Source organism: Tupaia chinensis, unplaced genomic scaffold, assembly GCF_000334495.1.
Source record: "Tupaia chinensis unplaced genomic scaffold, TupChi_1.0 Scaffold139466_1, whole genome shotgun sequence".
Taxonomy (NCBI): domain Eukaryota; kingdom Metazoa; phylum Chordata; class Mammalia; order Scandentia; family Tupaiidae; genus Tupaia; species Tupaia belangeri.
In genome coordinates, this window is record NW_006199351.1 from 921,506 (window position 1) to 937,964 (window position 16,459).

General features: G+C 41.9%; 1 protein-coding gene and 1 pseudogene across 2 annotated transcripts; one reads left to right on the forward strand and one right to left on the reverse strand.

The window, feature by feature from the left end:
* The first annotated feature begins 4,460 nt into the window (after positions 1–4,460).
* On the forward strand, positions 4,461–4,880 carry LOC102476001 (transcription elongation factor A protein-like 8; annotated as a pseudogene).
* A 5,612-nt stretch (positions 4,881–10,492) lies between these two features.
* Positions 10,493–16,160, reverse strand: LOC102476430 (melanoma-associated antigen B16). 2 transcript variants are annotated; one of them, XM_006161928.1, is made up of 2 exons: positions 16,074–16,160; positions 10,493–11,786 (listed from the first exon to the last, which is right to left on the reverse strand). In XM_006161928.1, exon 2 carries the CDS (start codon positions 11,737–11,739, stop codon positions 10,717–10,719), a length of 1,023 nt encoding a protein of 340 aa, XP_006161990.1. In that variant the 5' UTR covers positions 11,740–11,786; positions 16,074–16,160; the 3' UTR covers positions 10,493–10,716. The 2 variants fall into 2 exon arrangements, with proteins under 2 accessions (XP_006161990.1, XP_006161989.1); XM_006161927.1 differs by having other exon boundaries at positions 10,493–11,790.
* Between the last annotated feature and the right edge of the window lie 299 nt (positions 16,161–16,459).

Consider the following 16,459-nt stretch of genomic DNA (forward strand, 5'->3'; position numbering starts at 1 on the left):
GAGATTCTGTGAGTTCATGTCTCAGAATTTCTCACATTTTAAGTCTTCTATATATGTGTGTAACTTTAAATTAGTTTTACTTTACATTAGTTTTTAGATAATCATATTATTAATTCTGTTAATGCTTTAGTATAAACTCTCTGTAATATAGAATTATAATTTGTTTATTTCATAATTTATTTAAAACTCTCTCTATAAATAAATGTAGCCTTTACATTTGCACACAGGGAAAGCAAAAGGTGACAAAGACTACAGATTATTATGATTGTGGAATATTATCTCTCCAACTTTCTTTGTATTCACCCATATTAGAAACCTAGGATATCTTCTCCATTTTTATTATTCCTTGCCCTCTTTCAAATTATACTCTGGGATGTTAGAAAGACACACAGTTCATTTCAAAATCTAAATTATTATTCTCTCTTTTTGGTCATGTACTACTGAGTCTATATTAAAAATTGTATATTTCAACTTTTATTATTGAATTGCTTGTGTGGAGAATCCAAATTGCACCTCAGTTAGATTAGTCACTGATCATAAGTTAGGGCATATTAAGCTGTCAAAGAAGCTGAAGGAGATAGTGCAGTAAAAGACCTGTAAGGACAAGAGCATATGGATGAAACATTATATCCAATTATTAACAATCCGAGGTTAAGGACCAGCAGTTAGCGCAATGGCTATGTTGCTGGACTCCCACGTGGTCGACCGCAGTTCACATCCCGGACCTGGTGGCTTAAAACTCACGCTGGGCGCATGTGCGTGCGTGCCCAAGATCCTGAGAGGAGAATGGAGGAGAAGGGATTGCAGCGTGGCCATCCCCCCTGGGGGTGATTTCTCACTTTCTGTCTCTCTGTCTCTCTCTGTCCTTCTGGCAAGTGTACACACTCTATAGCAAAAACCTCTCCAAAAAAAAAAAGAAAAGAAAAAAAGTTCAAGTCCTAATCTTTGGTACCTGTGAATGGACCTTTTCTGGAAACTTGATTGTTTTCAGATGTTCTCAAGAAAAAATGAAGTCAGACTGAATTAGGGTGGGACCTAAATCCAATGATTCGTGTCTTTATAAGAGGAAAGGGAGATTCAGAAACAGAGATACACAAAAATAAGAAGGCCATGTGATTTTGGGGGTGATTGCAGTGAGATAGCTGCAAGTCAAAGAATGTCAGAAGTCTCCAGGAGCCCCCGAAAGTTAGGAAGAGGCCAGGAAAGATTCTGCCAAGAATCTTCAAAGAGAGCATAGCCCATCAATTTTGTACTTCTAACCTCCAGAGCTCTAGGAGAATATATCTCTGTAGTTTAAGCCAGCTAGCTTGTGGTGTGCCAGGTGTGTGTGCCTGTGTGCCCAAAATCCTAAGAAGAGAATGGAGGAGAAGGGATTGCAGTGTGGCCATTCCCCCTAGGGGGTGATTTCTTAGTTCCTGTCTCTCTGTCTCTCTCTGCCTCTCTGGCAAGTGCATGTGCCCTATAGCAAAAACTCTCTCATTAAAAAAAAAAAAAGGATAAAATAAAAAAATATTTCATGAGCTTGAACACAATATGTCCCCATGAAAAATAAATTTTAGTAAATGAGAAGAATACTTTCAAGGGTGGATTGGCCGTTCTGAAAATACTGTTCTTACAGTCAAAGCACTAGCGCTCCCTTTATTTCTGCCACTACCACTTTGCACTAAGGACTCTTCACGTCCCAATTTGATCTTCAGAAATGATAAGTATGGTTTACATCAAAATTTACATGCCTTCTTTTAGAGCATATCACTTTTGTCTGATCAAACTTTCATGTTACATTAATTTTTTAATCTTTTGTACATTCCTTGGGTACTGTAGGTTTTTCATATTATGTACTTTACATACAGAACAAGAAGAAAATCTGTTTGCATTTCTTCATGGAGACTTTATGAAAAACATGTCATGGCACTTGGGATAAGAGAAAGCCTTGGGATGTAATTAACAACTGTATAGATAGGATGAGAACACTGGAGAAATATAGTTAATACAGAGGTTTTTCATTTGAATTTCAAGGCAAAATGAGACCATTGAAACATCTCTAGGTTGTAAAGGTCTGGGACATCATGGTGTGCCATGGACTCGGGAAACATGGGAAGCAGTGTGACTTGGGCACACCATCTGGCCTGCTTTAATAGACCTATCTATACCCATCGTTTTATTTGCAAAGAAAATGAGGGGATGAGTACCAGGGTACTCCCCTTTCTAATTAATTCATTGGAGTGCATTCCACATTCCACTGCTCATTGGTGTTTCTGGAACGTTTCAACTCTCTGCCATTACTACCTAGCATTTGCATAGCCCCAATTCAGTGGAAAGGGTCCACTCTACACTGAGGATGGAATACTCATCTCCAGCATAAATGAAGACAGGCTCAAGTCCTAATACACTGGCATGGGATCAGTGGATCACCAGAAGAGTCAAGACATGTAGCTTTCTCAAAACCAATCAGTAACATTTGGATGATGTAAGGGAGACAACTATGACAGGCCTGAGAGCAGATAGGGGCATCTTAAGAGATGGCAAATGCCTGTCATGTCTCTGGTCCTTGTATACAGCAGACCTGCCCACTCAGATGACCATTCAAGCTGTCATTGGTCATTCAGAGATTTCCAAAGTATTCATGTGATTTATCTGGGATTCTCCACTCAGAATACCCACTTTCTCTTTTTCTAGTTCTTTATCCATTCTACTTAAAAATCTACTTTCAGAACTCTGACTCTCAAGCTGTTCCACATTCTCTAGACTTAGTTTTATATGTGGTATCACTCATGGACCCTGAAAATGACTTTCTCTCTCTAGATTCTCATTCCCGTCTAGGTGTAAGTATCTTGCCTGGCCCAGTCCTCATCATTTAATCATCCTGACCGACTCCTTGCTTCTCAAATTAAACATTTTGGTTTAGAAAATTAAATGTATATGTTTATAAGACTCACATGTATTGTTTTCTAAGAATATAAATTAGTAAACATTTGGGGAATGGAATGTTGGCAATATTTATTAAAATTTACAATCTCCATGCACTCTCTACTTTAACCCAGTTTCCACTTTGCTATCCCAACATACTGGATACTAATAATCCATATTCAAAATATTTCAGTTTTATAATTCATAACAACAGATAGGAAACAGCAGGAGATGGTTAAATTAATCATGACATGTATATACTATGGGAGTAGTTATAGAACTATAAAGACGTAAAAATGCAGTAGCAGAAAATTAGCCTCATACTGGAGGGTTGCAACAAATTAGGGTGTAGAAGAATTCAGACCAAAGGTTTATTCTCAGCTCTGTCACTGCCAGATCTATGAACTTAGGCACATTTCCTAGTTCTATGAGTCTGTGGAGTGCATCTGGTAAGCCTTGTCATCTAAGATTGCTGGTGATAGTACAATGTATGAGAAGCATCCGGCACAGAGCCTGGGCACTGGCATAGCAATAATGCAATGCTCTATGAGGCCAACCTGCATGAGAAAGTCTTGTGTTCAAGTTCAGAGACTTCCCTGAGTATGCCAGGCACATGCATGTCCATAATCCAGGACTGGCTGAGGCTGGGGGTGAATTCCAGCTTGAGGACCTTGTCGGTGGAGCCCCTCTCTCTCGCACTCTCTTTTCCTCTTTCACTCATAGAAGAAATGAATAAACTTGAAAACAATAAAGTATCTGGCACCATAACCATCTGACATAGCTTATATCTATTTAAAACATCCCTTACAAGGAATGGTCTCTTGTTCTCTTGGCCTAAGTCAACAAGTGTCAACCTAGGAACTTCTTGCTATCTCACCTCAAGAAAATATATCTCAAAAATACCTTGAAGACAATGCATAATTACCTATTTTGTGAATTATGCTCAATGCCACAAAGACAAGGACAAAAAGTCATCTCTCTCCACTTTCTCTTTCTGGTTTAAACAGAGAGAAATAATTTAAAGTAACTGTGAAGAACAGTTTCCCACTCTTAAGTTTTTGGGTCTCAACTCTGAGACATACCATCATGATGGTGGATCACTCATCACCTGTCAGCCTCATCCCTTCCTGCACCAAAATCAACTTAAAATTAACACTCATCAGAGGAATGGTAGCTTCTCAACACCCTAAGTTTCCTTGTCTCTGTGTATTAAAACTTGAGAGATGCTTAAGGATTCTCTTCACTACTCGTCTGTTAATTTCTTTTATTTTTCATTTAGATATTAGAAAATATAAGCACAGCCTCATTATAAGATTAAGGCTCCTACAAGTTAAAATGTTAAGTGCAATTTTTGGGCCTCTGTTAGCCTATCATCCCAGTATTAAAATGATAATTACCAGCTGCCTATTGCTGGAGGAGAAAAGTGCCCTGGATCCTTTCAGGACTCTGGGTCTTTTGGGTGCGACACAAATCAAGGCGAGGGAAGAGGGAAGAAAATCCCCTGGATCACTGCAGAATTAATTTATTCTAAAAGGAAATAATAAATACTCAACATGCAAAAATCTTGAGAAGAAGGTGAAGGAAAATCACAAAACATGTCAAAGGCAGAGGAAGATCACCCTTTGGAAAACATACAAAAAGCAGAAGGCAGCCCTCAGCCTTCCAAAGAAGGTGTAAACCAGGAAGCAGAAGAAAACCTTAGAGCAGGGCCAACTCAGCCCAGTCAGGGATTGAAAGAGGACACTCCCTTTATTGGCAATAATACAATGTATGAGAAGCACCTGGCACAGAGCCTGGGCACTGGCATAGCAACAAATACTTTGTTAGGTATTTGGACCCTGAAGAAATGACAAGAGGAGTAGACGAGTTGGAAAGGCTTAGGGAAGAGAAGAGTAAGAAACAAGTTCATAATGATGCATTGAAAGCAAAGACATTCACACAGCTGTCCTTATCCAGTGTGCTTTAGGCCTTGAATTATTTTCTGTCTGATACTAAAATCTGGCCTCTTCCTTCTTTCTGTTAACATTTTCTGATGTATCTTTTTTTTTTTTAATTAAAAAAAATTTTTTTTTTAGAGGTTTTTACTATAGGGCTCGTGCGCTGGCCAGACAGGTAGAGACAGACAGAGAGATAGAAAGTGAGATTCACTCCCCAGGGGGGATGGCCACGCTGCAATCCCTTCTCCTCTGTTCTCCTCTCGGGATCATGGGCACGCACGCACACGCGCCCGGCGTGAGTTTTTAAGCCACCGGGTCCGGACGCAAACCACGGTTGACTACGTGGGAGTCCAGCGACATAGCCATTACACTAACTGCTGGTCACTAACTTCTGATGTATCTTTGACCTTAATTTTACTTTCAATCATTCATTGGACTTTTGTTTTAGGTAGTTTTCCCATGACCAGCAACTCATTGGATTTTGGCTCATTCTCCAGGTCTATTTTTTTAATTAGAAGTTTCACACATATGCAAGGAAATATATTCATTCCATAATGAATATAAGGCATAACAGATTATAAAGCAGCATATTTAGTATCAGCTCACATATGTAGGCTAAAACAATCATTCATTGGACTTTTGTTTTAGGTAGTTTTCCCATGACCAGCAACTCATTGGATTTTGGCTCATTCTCCAGGTCTATTTTTTTAATTAGAAGTTTCACACATATGCAAGGAAATATATTCATTCCATAATGAATATAAGGCATAACAGATTATAAAGCAGCATATTTAGTATCAGCTCACATATGTAGGCTAAAATTCCAAATTATGCGTGTCTATATCCATACATATTTCAAAAACTTAACAATGCTTAACTCTGTGTGGTTTAAAGTTTTGTTTTGTTTTTTTACTTTCCTCTTATATGTATTTTCTAAAGAATACATGTCCCACACACAAAAAGGATTTTTGTAATAATTAAAAGTAAAGTAATTTGCAACCAACTTAAAGGACAATGGGGGCGGGACCAGCAGTTGGTGTAATGGCCATGTCGCTGGACTCCCATGTTGTTGACCAGGGTTTGAGTCCCAGACCTGGTAGCTTAAACTCACACAGGGCACGTGTGCGTGCGTGCCCAAGATCCTGAGAGGAGAATGGAGGAGAAGGGATTGCAGCATGGTCATCCCTCCTGGGGTGATTTATTGCTTTCTGTATCTCTGTCTCTCTCTGTTTTTGGCAAGCCCATGAACCCTATAGCCAAAACCTCTTAAAAAAAAAAAAAGATGGGGGCACTTAAACGCTTGATGAAAAAGCTATAAAAAAGAATTGTAAACCTCAAATTACCTCTGATTCTGTTAGCTGGAGGAATAAAACTGGCAATTATTACAGTTTAAGAAAAATTATTATTACCAAAGAGTGAATGTTCAGTGAAGGTTTGAAAAATAAAACACACTGTGAACATGGGTCTAATTTATGTTCTTTTATTTCTCATACCAATATAAATAAGTAACCCATGCATAATAACTTAATTTTATAAAGCTAAAAATTAAATGGCAAGGGAACAGCAAATAGTGTAATGGTTATGTCACTGGACTCACACATAATTGACCACAGTTCGAGTCTTGGACCTGATGGCTTGAAACTCATGCTGCACACGTGTGCACGTATGTCCAAAATCCCAAGAGGAGAATGGAGGAGAATGAATTATGGTGTGGTCATTTCCCCTAGGGGGTGATTTCTCTCTTTCTGTCTCTGTCTTGCCGGCAAGAGCATGTACCATATAGCAAAAATCTCTCTAGAAAAAATTAAATGGCAAGTGGGAAAAAATATTGATCATTTATTATTTTTCTGCATGTTTTGATCCCAACCTTTTTTTTTTTTTTTTTTTTTTTTTTTTTTTTTTGGGGCACTTTTATGATTGGGCACATGTGCTCACCAGAGAGACAGAAAGAAGAAAAGTGAGAAATCACCTTACAGGGAGGATGGCCATGCCACAATCCCTTCTCCTCTCAGGATCTTGATATCACTCATAGTTCTATGGGTCCAGTGTGGGGTCAGTCTCAGATAAAATATTAAAATATTCTACTGTGACTGTCTGGTTTCAAAAGCCTGTTATCAACTTGATTCTTATATCCCCCAAACTAGTATATTCTATGCCCTATCAAACAGTATTCACTAGCTGTAGAGCGCCCCCGCCCTAACATGGCGTATCACTCATAGTTCTATGGGTCCAGTGTGGGGTCAGTCTCAGATAAAATATTAAAATATTCTACTGTGACTGTCTGGTTTCAAAAGCCTGTTATCAACTTGATTCTTATATCCCCCAAACTAGTATATTCTATGCCCTATCAAACAGTATTCACTAGCTGTAGAGCGCCCCCGCCCTAACATGGCGCCGAGAGCACCCAGACCTCTACATAAACAAGCCCATATTTGGTTATCGTTCCTGTTCCGGAACGCGTAGGCACTGCCTCAGCCTATCAGTGCTTGCCTGGTGGCAAAAGAGGACTGGTTCGCGGGACGGATATATAGGGAGCCCGGGTGGGCAAAAAAAAAGCTGCGGAGAAAGAAGGAAGGAGGGAGAAGGCTGGGGAGAATGGAGGAAGGAGGAAGAAGATTGTAAGAAGCCTGGGGTAATAAAGCGTTCTGGAGAAGACCTTGTCAGCGTCGTCGTTTGAAGCGACAACTAGCTCCTTGGGTAAATACTTATGAGGACATGGAGGATGTGGCAGAGATGCCCAGCAGGGTGGCCAGATCAGAATTTCACTCTCAAAGTTACCATCTACCTACAATAGGATTTTGTTGTCAGAAGTGTACAATGGTGAGGGATGGAATCTGCAAGAAGTTGGGATTCTGAGGAGGACAGGTGGTTCTGCACTATTTATTCTACTGAGAGCAGGGTATAGCCTTTGGAGGAGGATGGGATCAGATGAACAGGTTAGATTTCAGTTTGGACAAGAGTGCATACTGGAAAAGTGAAAGGATATTGGTAATGCAGAAAGAGCTGGGGCTACACAAAAGTGCCACCCCTTTCACTTAGGACTAGAAGAAGAATCTAGGTAAATGAAGTCTACAGGCCACATTTCAACCTTCTTTCTTTAAACTTTCTTTCAATTTTTTGCCTGCAATATCCTTTTTAAAAAGTAGTTACAAGAGAAATAAATTAAGAAACAGAGGTTTTCTCAGGCTGAGAAGAGTAGAATAAATTGAATTCTAGACAAATTCAAAGAAAAGGTAGAGTCCCAGCCCTGCCATGTCCTAGGCATGTGAAATTGAACAGAATCACAAGCTCTCTAAACCTTTGTTCTTTATTAACGAGTACATGAGCTTGCCAGAGACAGAGAGAGTGCAAGAGAAAGAGTAAGTGCCTCCCATGGAGGATGATCACGCCACAATCCCATCTCCATTTCTCCTTTTTGGAACTTTAGGCACACACACACACACACAGACACACACAGTGTTTTTTTCAAGTCCCTAGGTCCAGGACTCAAACTGTATAGTAAGTCATGTAGGATCCAGCTACCTTAACCACCACACCACCAGCTGATGCCACCCTGAGTATTTTCAGGTGATTTTCTTTTGATAAGTCTTATTTTCTAGAATGACTGGAGTACGTAATAAGTATACAAAATATATGTCATAGTGTCTGGCATAGCTTGGAACTTGAGTGAATAGCATTTATACCAATATTATGATGTTGATCCCAAATTCTACCACTCACTTGTGTGTGCTATGGTTTAAACATATCCCCCAAAAATACACGTGATGAAATTTAGTTGCATTGTGAAGTTATTAAAAGGAGACTTATTCTGGTTATGGTGTTGAAGAGTAAGGTGTTTGGGAAGTTACTAGGCGTCAAAGTGTGGTCCAATGATTGACTCCTTGTGGGTTTATGAGGAGAGAGAATGATACCAGAACAGAGACAGAGAGACACAGACTTGTACGATCCTTCCGTTGGACATATTACTGACCAGGAAGAAGGCTCTCACCTGATACAGCCTGTGGACCTTGGACTTCCAAAGCATGATCTGAATCAACTTTCATTTTTATAATTTACCCACACTCAGATTTAGCAACAAAACGTACTAGAATAGTACTTGTTTGTTTCTAAATTCAGGTTTTCTTAGCAATAAGAAAGAGCTATGGGGCATGTAATATTAAATCATACAGAAAAGTCTGTTAGGAAATAAAACTTTGTAAAATCTTTACATAAAAGCTTGTTATTAGAGTATTTAGGTGTCATCTCCAACTGAATATAACTGATATTTTAGGGAATTTGTGTCAAGAATCAACTTACAACTGCCCTTCCATCCAATTCCACCTCCCCTTTATCATTTCTTCCCCACCAATTTTTTCTGTTTAAGTTTTTGCCACAGGGCATGTACTTGCTGGAGACAGAGAAAGTGAAAAACCATCCCTTTAGGGGATGGCCACACTACAATCTTCTCTTTTCCATTCTTCTCTCAAAATCTTTGGCATGCACACACATAAGCCTTGCATGATTTTCAAGCTGTTGGATTCAGGATTCGAACTGTGGTCAGCCATGTGGGTATCCAACACTCTAACCACCACACCACCTGCAGTCCCTAATATTTCATCCCTTGATTATTGTTTTCCAAATGGCAAATATTACCTATTAAAATTTTTCTTAAATGAAGTGGTCACTGGATCCACTAGGTCAAGGCCTAGTGTTCCCCCCTCCCCCACCTCACCCCATCCCACCCCAGTGGATTCTAAGTATCTAATTGCAAGAGTATTATACCTTATTTGTCAGAAACTCCTTGGGCATGATGTCTTTAAAGTTCTTAATTTGTGCTGTGCACTGTGTTAAGTTGTCCTGGGACAAGGTAAGAGGATATCTTCCATTCCTTTTAAAGAAGGGAATTTTTCTGTGGTTTACTCATGATACAAAAGTAATAGCTAACAGTAGTTTACTACTACAGACTTTGTGTCTCAACTTTGAGACACACCATTTGAGGTTCAGGTCCCTGATTACGATGACCTCAGCCTCACCTGGCATATCACTTGCCTTAATGTAAATTTAACTTCCACTGAAGGATAAAGTTTTCGAAAGTCTCAAATTGCCATGCTAAGAGTTCAAGGCATAAACTCTTACTTGACAAATTCTTGTGGACTACCCACTGCTATCTACTTATAGCTTCTTTTCACTTGTCCTTTAGGTATTAGAAAATCCTGTCATTACCCTTATAGACCATTATTCCTATGTTAAAGTTCTAAGGGCAGAGGCCAGTCTTGATAATCCAAGTATCCCTAGGAATAGTGCAATGCTTTCCAAAAAGCAGGTGCTCAATGCAGTTTTGAGAAATGAATGAGTAGTGAGCATGTGGTCTAATTTATTAAGATTTATTTCCATACACTCTGGAAGAGGTAGGTACATCCTGCACATAACATTTAATTTTACAGAACAAGAGACTAAAAGAGATATAAGACAGATAAGAATAGAGTATCTTTTACAATTTTCTCTATCTCTATTGACAGCAACTTGAACTGAGTGATTTCATATTTTCAAGATGCCCAAGAAATGGAATGTTATCTTACTCCAAATCACAAAATAAGATGGAAAATTTTACTTTTACAAAATAACAAAACTCTTGCTATGAAACCTCATAAATACTACTAAATGTGTGATCAATATCAGTTAAACCTTAGAGATTTTGAAGGTAACTAAGTCTCTATTAGAACAAATCAGCATTTGAGTATTACAGCTATCAAACAATAAAAAATGCTGTCACATTATACAAAATAGGAACACACAGATGATATATTTTGTTTTCCTCTAGCCCCAACCTGAACCTACATTTTCTAAACACCAACTTCCTTCTTCAACAGCATATGAACAATCTACCCTGACTTTACTTGGAGGAGGCAAAGCTACTGGACTCAGCACTACAACCCGCAGTGGCCACAGAGGTGGGGCCAGCACTGACTCTCTCTTCTTCATCTCTCATGGCCTCCTCATACTGAGAAGGGAAAGAACTTGGGTCAGTCCCATGAACCTTGGCCACAAACTCCAGGATCTTCATCTTTGTGGTTTCAGCATGCGCTCTTGGGCCCCACAGGAACTCGTAGCGTGGAGGATCACTGTTAGCCACCTGCTGGTACTCCAGGTAGTTTTCCTTCACCAAATCATGGGTGATCAGCTTCCTGAGATCGCCGAAGATGAAATGCTCCTCCCCAGAATAGATTCCGGTCATATTCAGCACTTCCCAGACTTCCTCTTCAGTGGCACGGTTGCCCTTCATGAAGATCACACCCAGGATGAGTATCAGGATGCCAGTCTTGGGCATGCTGTCTTCACCACTCTCCATGCCATCGTAGGTGAGGCCCAATTTGATGAAGAGGCCATAACGCTGGCTTGAGTGGTCTATTTCCTTCACATCAAGACCGAAGACCATCTCAATGCGCTCAGAGGCTCTCAGGAGGATCTCAGGGAATTCCTCTTGTACGACGATCTTCAGCATATCTGCCTTTCTTATTGGCTCTTTCATTCGATACTTGATCAGCATGAAATTAACCAACAAGGCCACTTTCTGATCAAGAGCATCAGCAGGCACATTCTCATCATCTGATTCATCCTCTGAGGTGCTTGAACTCTCCTCTTCTTCACTACTGAAGCCCACATCACATCTACGCCATAAGGTGGCAATGATGGCAATGGAAGAGGTGAAGAAACCCTGAGGACCCTCAGGAGCACTGGGTGCCTCAGCAGAAGCAGCCTCACTCAGGTTGACAGGCATCAGAGTGTGAGAGGAGTAGTGAGAAGTTTCCTCCACTGCCTTGGAGCCCTGAGCAACCTGAGAGCCCTGGGCCTCACCGTGCTTCTGGAGGTGCTGATCATCTGTGCACTGTGGACTCTCTTGATCCTGAGACATCATGGCTCTTGCGGGTGGCAGTAGGCCGAAAGGTAAGTGATGGGAGATCACTACCTGAGGAAGAGAGAGAGGATGTGAATGTCCTAAGCAGGCAAACTGAACTAGAATGGCTCTGCCAATGGGCTTCTCCTGACAACAGTATCATTTCAACTCTCATCCTGGTTTCTGTGTCCCCTAAGAACCTGAAGCATGAAAAGAACATCTTCCTGGGTTCAGGCAGTCAACCCAAGATGAGACTGTCAAGTTCAGAATAGACAGTTGTTTTTGTGCTCCATAGAGTTCCTTGTGCTCTGAGGGTAGTGCCATCAGTTTATGGCCACAAGTGCCAATTATCAGGCATCTGACCACAACTGTGCCACCTCCTCTGTGCTAGTAGTGAGACTGCCTCCCTAAGACTAAAGTCACATCTTATAAAAGAGGAGGAGGAATTGTGGAGGTATGTCCTCCAGCTACTCTACCTGAAGTTTTCAAGGGATGAGTGCAGAAGCTAAATTCTGTGGGGGCAAATGTACTCCACTCACTAGGATGCTTTACTTTGATCTAGTAAGCTCCAGGAACCCAATGTTTTTTGTTAATTTATTCTCGTCCCTCAGACCAAAGACTATCTCCCTGAGACCTCAAGTGAGGTAATTTTACACCTTCACCTAACAATTCTCTCTTGAGAATTGAATACAGTGCAGGTAGGACCTGACTGAAATATCCACTCTTCTGGAATGGTTGTTCCATTAGTTTTCACTTAGGCTGTTGCCTTTGCTACAATAGGGTCTAATGCACGACCATCATATTAACTAATGTCACATGCTCTGCCTATAAGAATGCATCTTTCTGAGTCACCTGGGAAAGAAGTGAGAAAAGAAACGTTCCAGTACCACTAAGGCTTCATGGGGCTAGTCACAAGGAATAGACACTGGGGCTCCCTTTCTTCTGGGGTAAGTGGACACAGGAGACCTCACTCATCTCCCTTACAGTGACTTTTGACAGTCCACGGACTCTTTCATCTTCTGACCTGATATGTTATAGGCACACAGATCAAAGATTTCACCTGACTGAAATCTTTCAAAAGGAAGAGATTGGGCAACACTTTGTGCAATTCTTGTACAGGATTCCCTGGGCTGGTAAAGTTACCAGTGCTCTTTCATGACCCTATATAGATTCCTTTAAAATCTTTATTCTGTATTTTCATATAGGCTCTGAATACTTTCTGGGCACCGAATCTATTGAATATGCAAATATGCAGTCTTCAGACTAAGACCACCATATGCTTAACAACCTAGTGTATGAAGCAAATTGGTGATATTTTTGGCCATCCTTGTCTAGAGACTCCCAGTAATGACTAAAAGGTTGAGATAAATAAGTATTGTGGGGTCCTATCTATACTTGAGTGGATGGCCAATGTTTTGTTAAATCAAGGTCTATGCCTCAGGACATGATGGATCATGAATTCCTTCCCCCTGTTAACCTGATATTGCCCCACATCATACTGTGAATTGAAATGGCATCACATCCGACCATTTTAGTTAGATTTCCTAAGTGTGATAGCAGGATAGAGCTCTGTTGAGATCACTGTTCTGGGGTGAGTGTTCTCATTAGTTTCACTTTGGGTTCTTCCCTTGACAAATGGAAGTGTCTAGGACTTAGGATCACTTCCTCAGACTAGAATCTTTATCATCCTTAATTCACAAAGCAAGATATAAGGAGATATATCAGCCTGACAGCCCTGTCCAGGGCCTCCCATGGCTGAGAGCAGGGCTAGGCTAAGCTACACTAAGCCCCTGTCTTCTGGGATGTGTGGTTCCCTGAGCCTTCACTTGGACTTCAGTCCTCACTTTCTGAAAGCTAATGTCATCCCTGCTAGAAAAAGGCCTTATCTTCTTGAGACAACTGAGAAGAAAGGAAGTATCATCTCATTCATCCACCACACTCTGGCTTACTAGCACTGAGAGCAGAGGCTCTCTATTCTGGGATGGGTGGACCACTGGAGAACCCCTTCAGATTATTTGTTTTTATTTTAATAGACCTTAGGATTGATTGTTCTGCTGACCTGATGTGATGTTGGCCCTGCATATCATAAACTGCACCTCATCAAAACCTCAAGAAGGAAGAGAAGAAATATTTCATCAGGTTATCTCTGAGACACCCTGGATTGATAGCAGAAGTGGAGCTCTGCTGGATCACCTTTGTCCTGATGTGGGTAGTATCTTCAGTTTTAACTCTGTATCCTCACTTGGCCTCCTGGTACCCTGTCCACACCTAACCATAAGGCCACCATTCAGACCAAGTCACTCTTCCCTGAGACCTCTGAAGATAAAGAATGTGGAAATTCTTACCATTCCTACCCTTGGGTTTCCAAAGGCTGAAAGAGGAGGCAGAAAAGAGTTTATAGGGTCCTAACTACTAGAATGGGTGTCCCCTTCATCTTTACTCAATGTCTCCTTCTTGGCTTCTGAGCCTGTATGAAACTCCTCCACTCCTCTGCTGGCCTGATGTTCCCTCTTTGTGCTGAAGATTCACCTCCCATGGCTACCCAAGGGGGAAGTGAAGAGACAGTTCATTTGGCTATCCCAGCCTCCCAGTACAGACACCATGGGCAGACACTATTAGTTCACTTGTGCTCTAGGGTGGGTGGTTCTCTCAGTCCTAAGTCAGGGTCCTTGCTTTGAAGCCTTAAAAGCACCTTAGAATCTTCTAATGATATGACTTCTCTCTCTCAGACCAATATCATACCTCCTGTAAACTAAAAAGGATGCCACAAAAATGTCTGATATGTGAACTCCCACTGCCAGGGGTCTCCCAGGTCTGACCAAAAAGACAGAGTGTAGTCCCATGGTTCCAGACTATTTGGTTCAAGTGATCTTCTCTTGGCATTCTTATCTTGAATCCTTGCATGGCCTGGAATTTAATTCTTTTAAGTTCTTTTTAAATTCTTTTAAATTCCTTTAAATCTGAGTTTTCCCTCACAATATGGACTACTTCTTAGTGAACACCATGGAAGAGTGAGTGGGTGTCTATTGGTTTAGAATTATTTCATTTTATTTATTATTATTACTATTTTTAAAACTGGTACATGGGCATGCATGAGAGAGAGAGCGCCTCTGCATCCAGGACTAGAACCACCATGGGCCCCATGGGAGTCCAGCACCTTAATCATGCCATCTGCTGGCCTCCAAAGTATCTTCCTAATCTCTAAGATCACACTTAAAAAAAAAAAAAAAGATTCTAGAGGAAGTTTGCGCTCACCAGAGAGACAATGGGAAAATGAGCAGCACCCTCTATAGGGGATGGTCAGGCTATGATTCCCTTCTCCATATCTCTTTTCAGGATTTTGGGCAAGCACATACATAACACCTCATGTGTTTGTCACACTTCTGGGCACGGTACTACAACCACCCAATATGCCATGTGGCAGCCAATTGGCTTAACCACCACCACAGGCTGGCCCTGTAAGACCATGCTTGTATGTGGTGTGCTTTTCCTTTAGACTTAACTCAGTGTCACCAGATGGGGACTGGGACTCTGACCTGATGCAACTTACTCCAGAAAAATCGTCATTTCTGGAGACACCAAGAGGACATGAGGGAGCTTTGCAGCCTGAAATCCCTATTGTGGGTCTCTCAGCCTCACACAAAATTCTGTTATTTGATCACGACTGTGATTACACCCACTCCCGTCTGCTGCGTGATACTGCCCTCTCCAAACCAAGTCGGAACTGCTATGAAACACACAAGTAAGGAGACATCATGCGCCTGGGAAATTGCGAGCTAACGACAGGGTCAAGACACTGTGGCACAACCTCTGTGTTAGGGTGGGCAGGGCCCCCAAAATTCATTCAGATCCTCACCCGTACTTCTATAGGGCCCGAGACTCCTCCCTTCACAGAAGCCGCACTGCCTTTATCAGACCAGGGCCTACTTCCTCAGTATCCGGAGGCAGAAGTCAGTAAAGTAGGAGCACTTCCGGTTGCCCCTGCCCGGACCCCATCATGGCTGACAGGAAGCCAGGGTTCAGTGCGTCCGTAACTGCCCTGTGCCGGGTGGTCCTCTCAGGACTCATTTAGGAGTCTTTTCTGGACTACCGGCATGTCTGGGGACCCTCACCCCTACGCAGTGAGGCCTTCGCTTCAATCAGGTTCCAGAGGACAAAGTGTGACTCGAGTTCCACTAGACAGCCCAGCCCAGCGCCTCCCAGGGCCCATACCGTGGCGAGAGTTCTTAGCTGTGGGAACCTCCTCTACTCTGAGGCAGCCATTCCCCCCAGTCTTATTTAGAATTCCCCCTCAGTCTTTTTCAGAGTTCCCCTCAGTCTTTAGAGTTCCCCTCAGTCTCATTTTAGAGTCTTACCTTGACACCAGGCCGCACCTGCGATTTCTCTCTCTGCTGACTCGATCTGACCACGTCAGACAACGCCTCACTGCTCAGAGCTTCTGGAGGAAGTCAGGGAACGTCACATCCGGCTATCCCTGCCTGGGGTCTCCCAGGGCCGACTGCAGGGGCTGAGGTTTGTGCCCCTCCCTTCTCACTTCCGCTGTGGGGTATTCTGCGGTAAGTACTCCCGGAGAGTCCTCAAGCTGACTTATTCCAAGCCCTGGGCTTTTTCCTTCTACCTAGCTGAAGTCATGCTTCTTATGCCTATGCCCTCATGAACCTGAGAATTCTGCAGAGAAACAGGAGGGAAGTCTTTTTGGGGGGGAGGGCAGAATAGGAATCCTTGTATGGTCCTTTCAGGC

Coding starts and splice junctions, on each gene's coding strand:
- LOC102476430 (XM_006161928.1), bottom strand. CDS start 11,739: ATGATGTCTCAGGATCAAGAGAGTCCACAGTGCACAGATGATCAGCAC.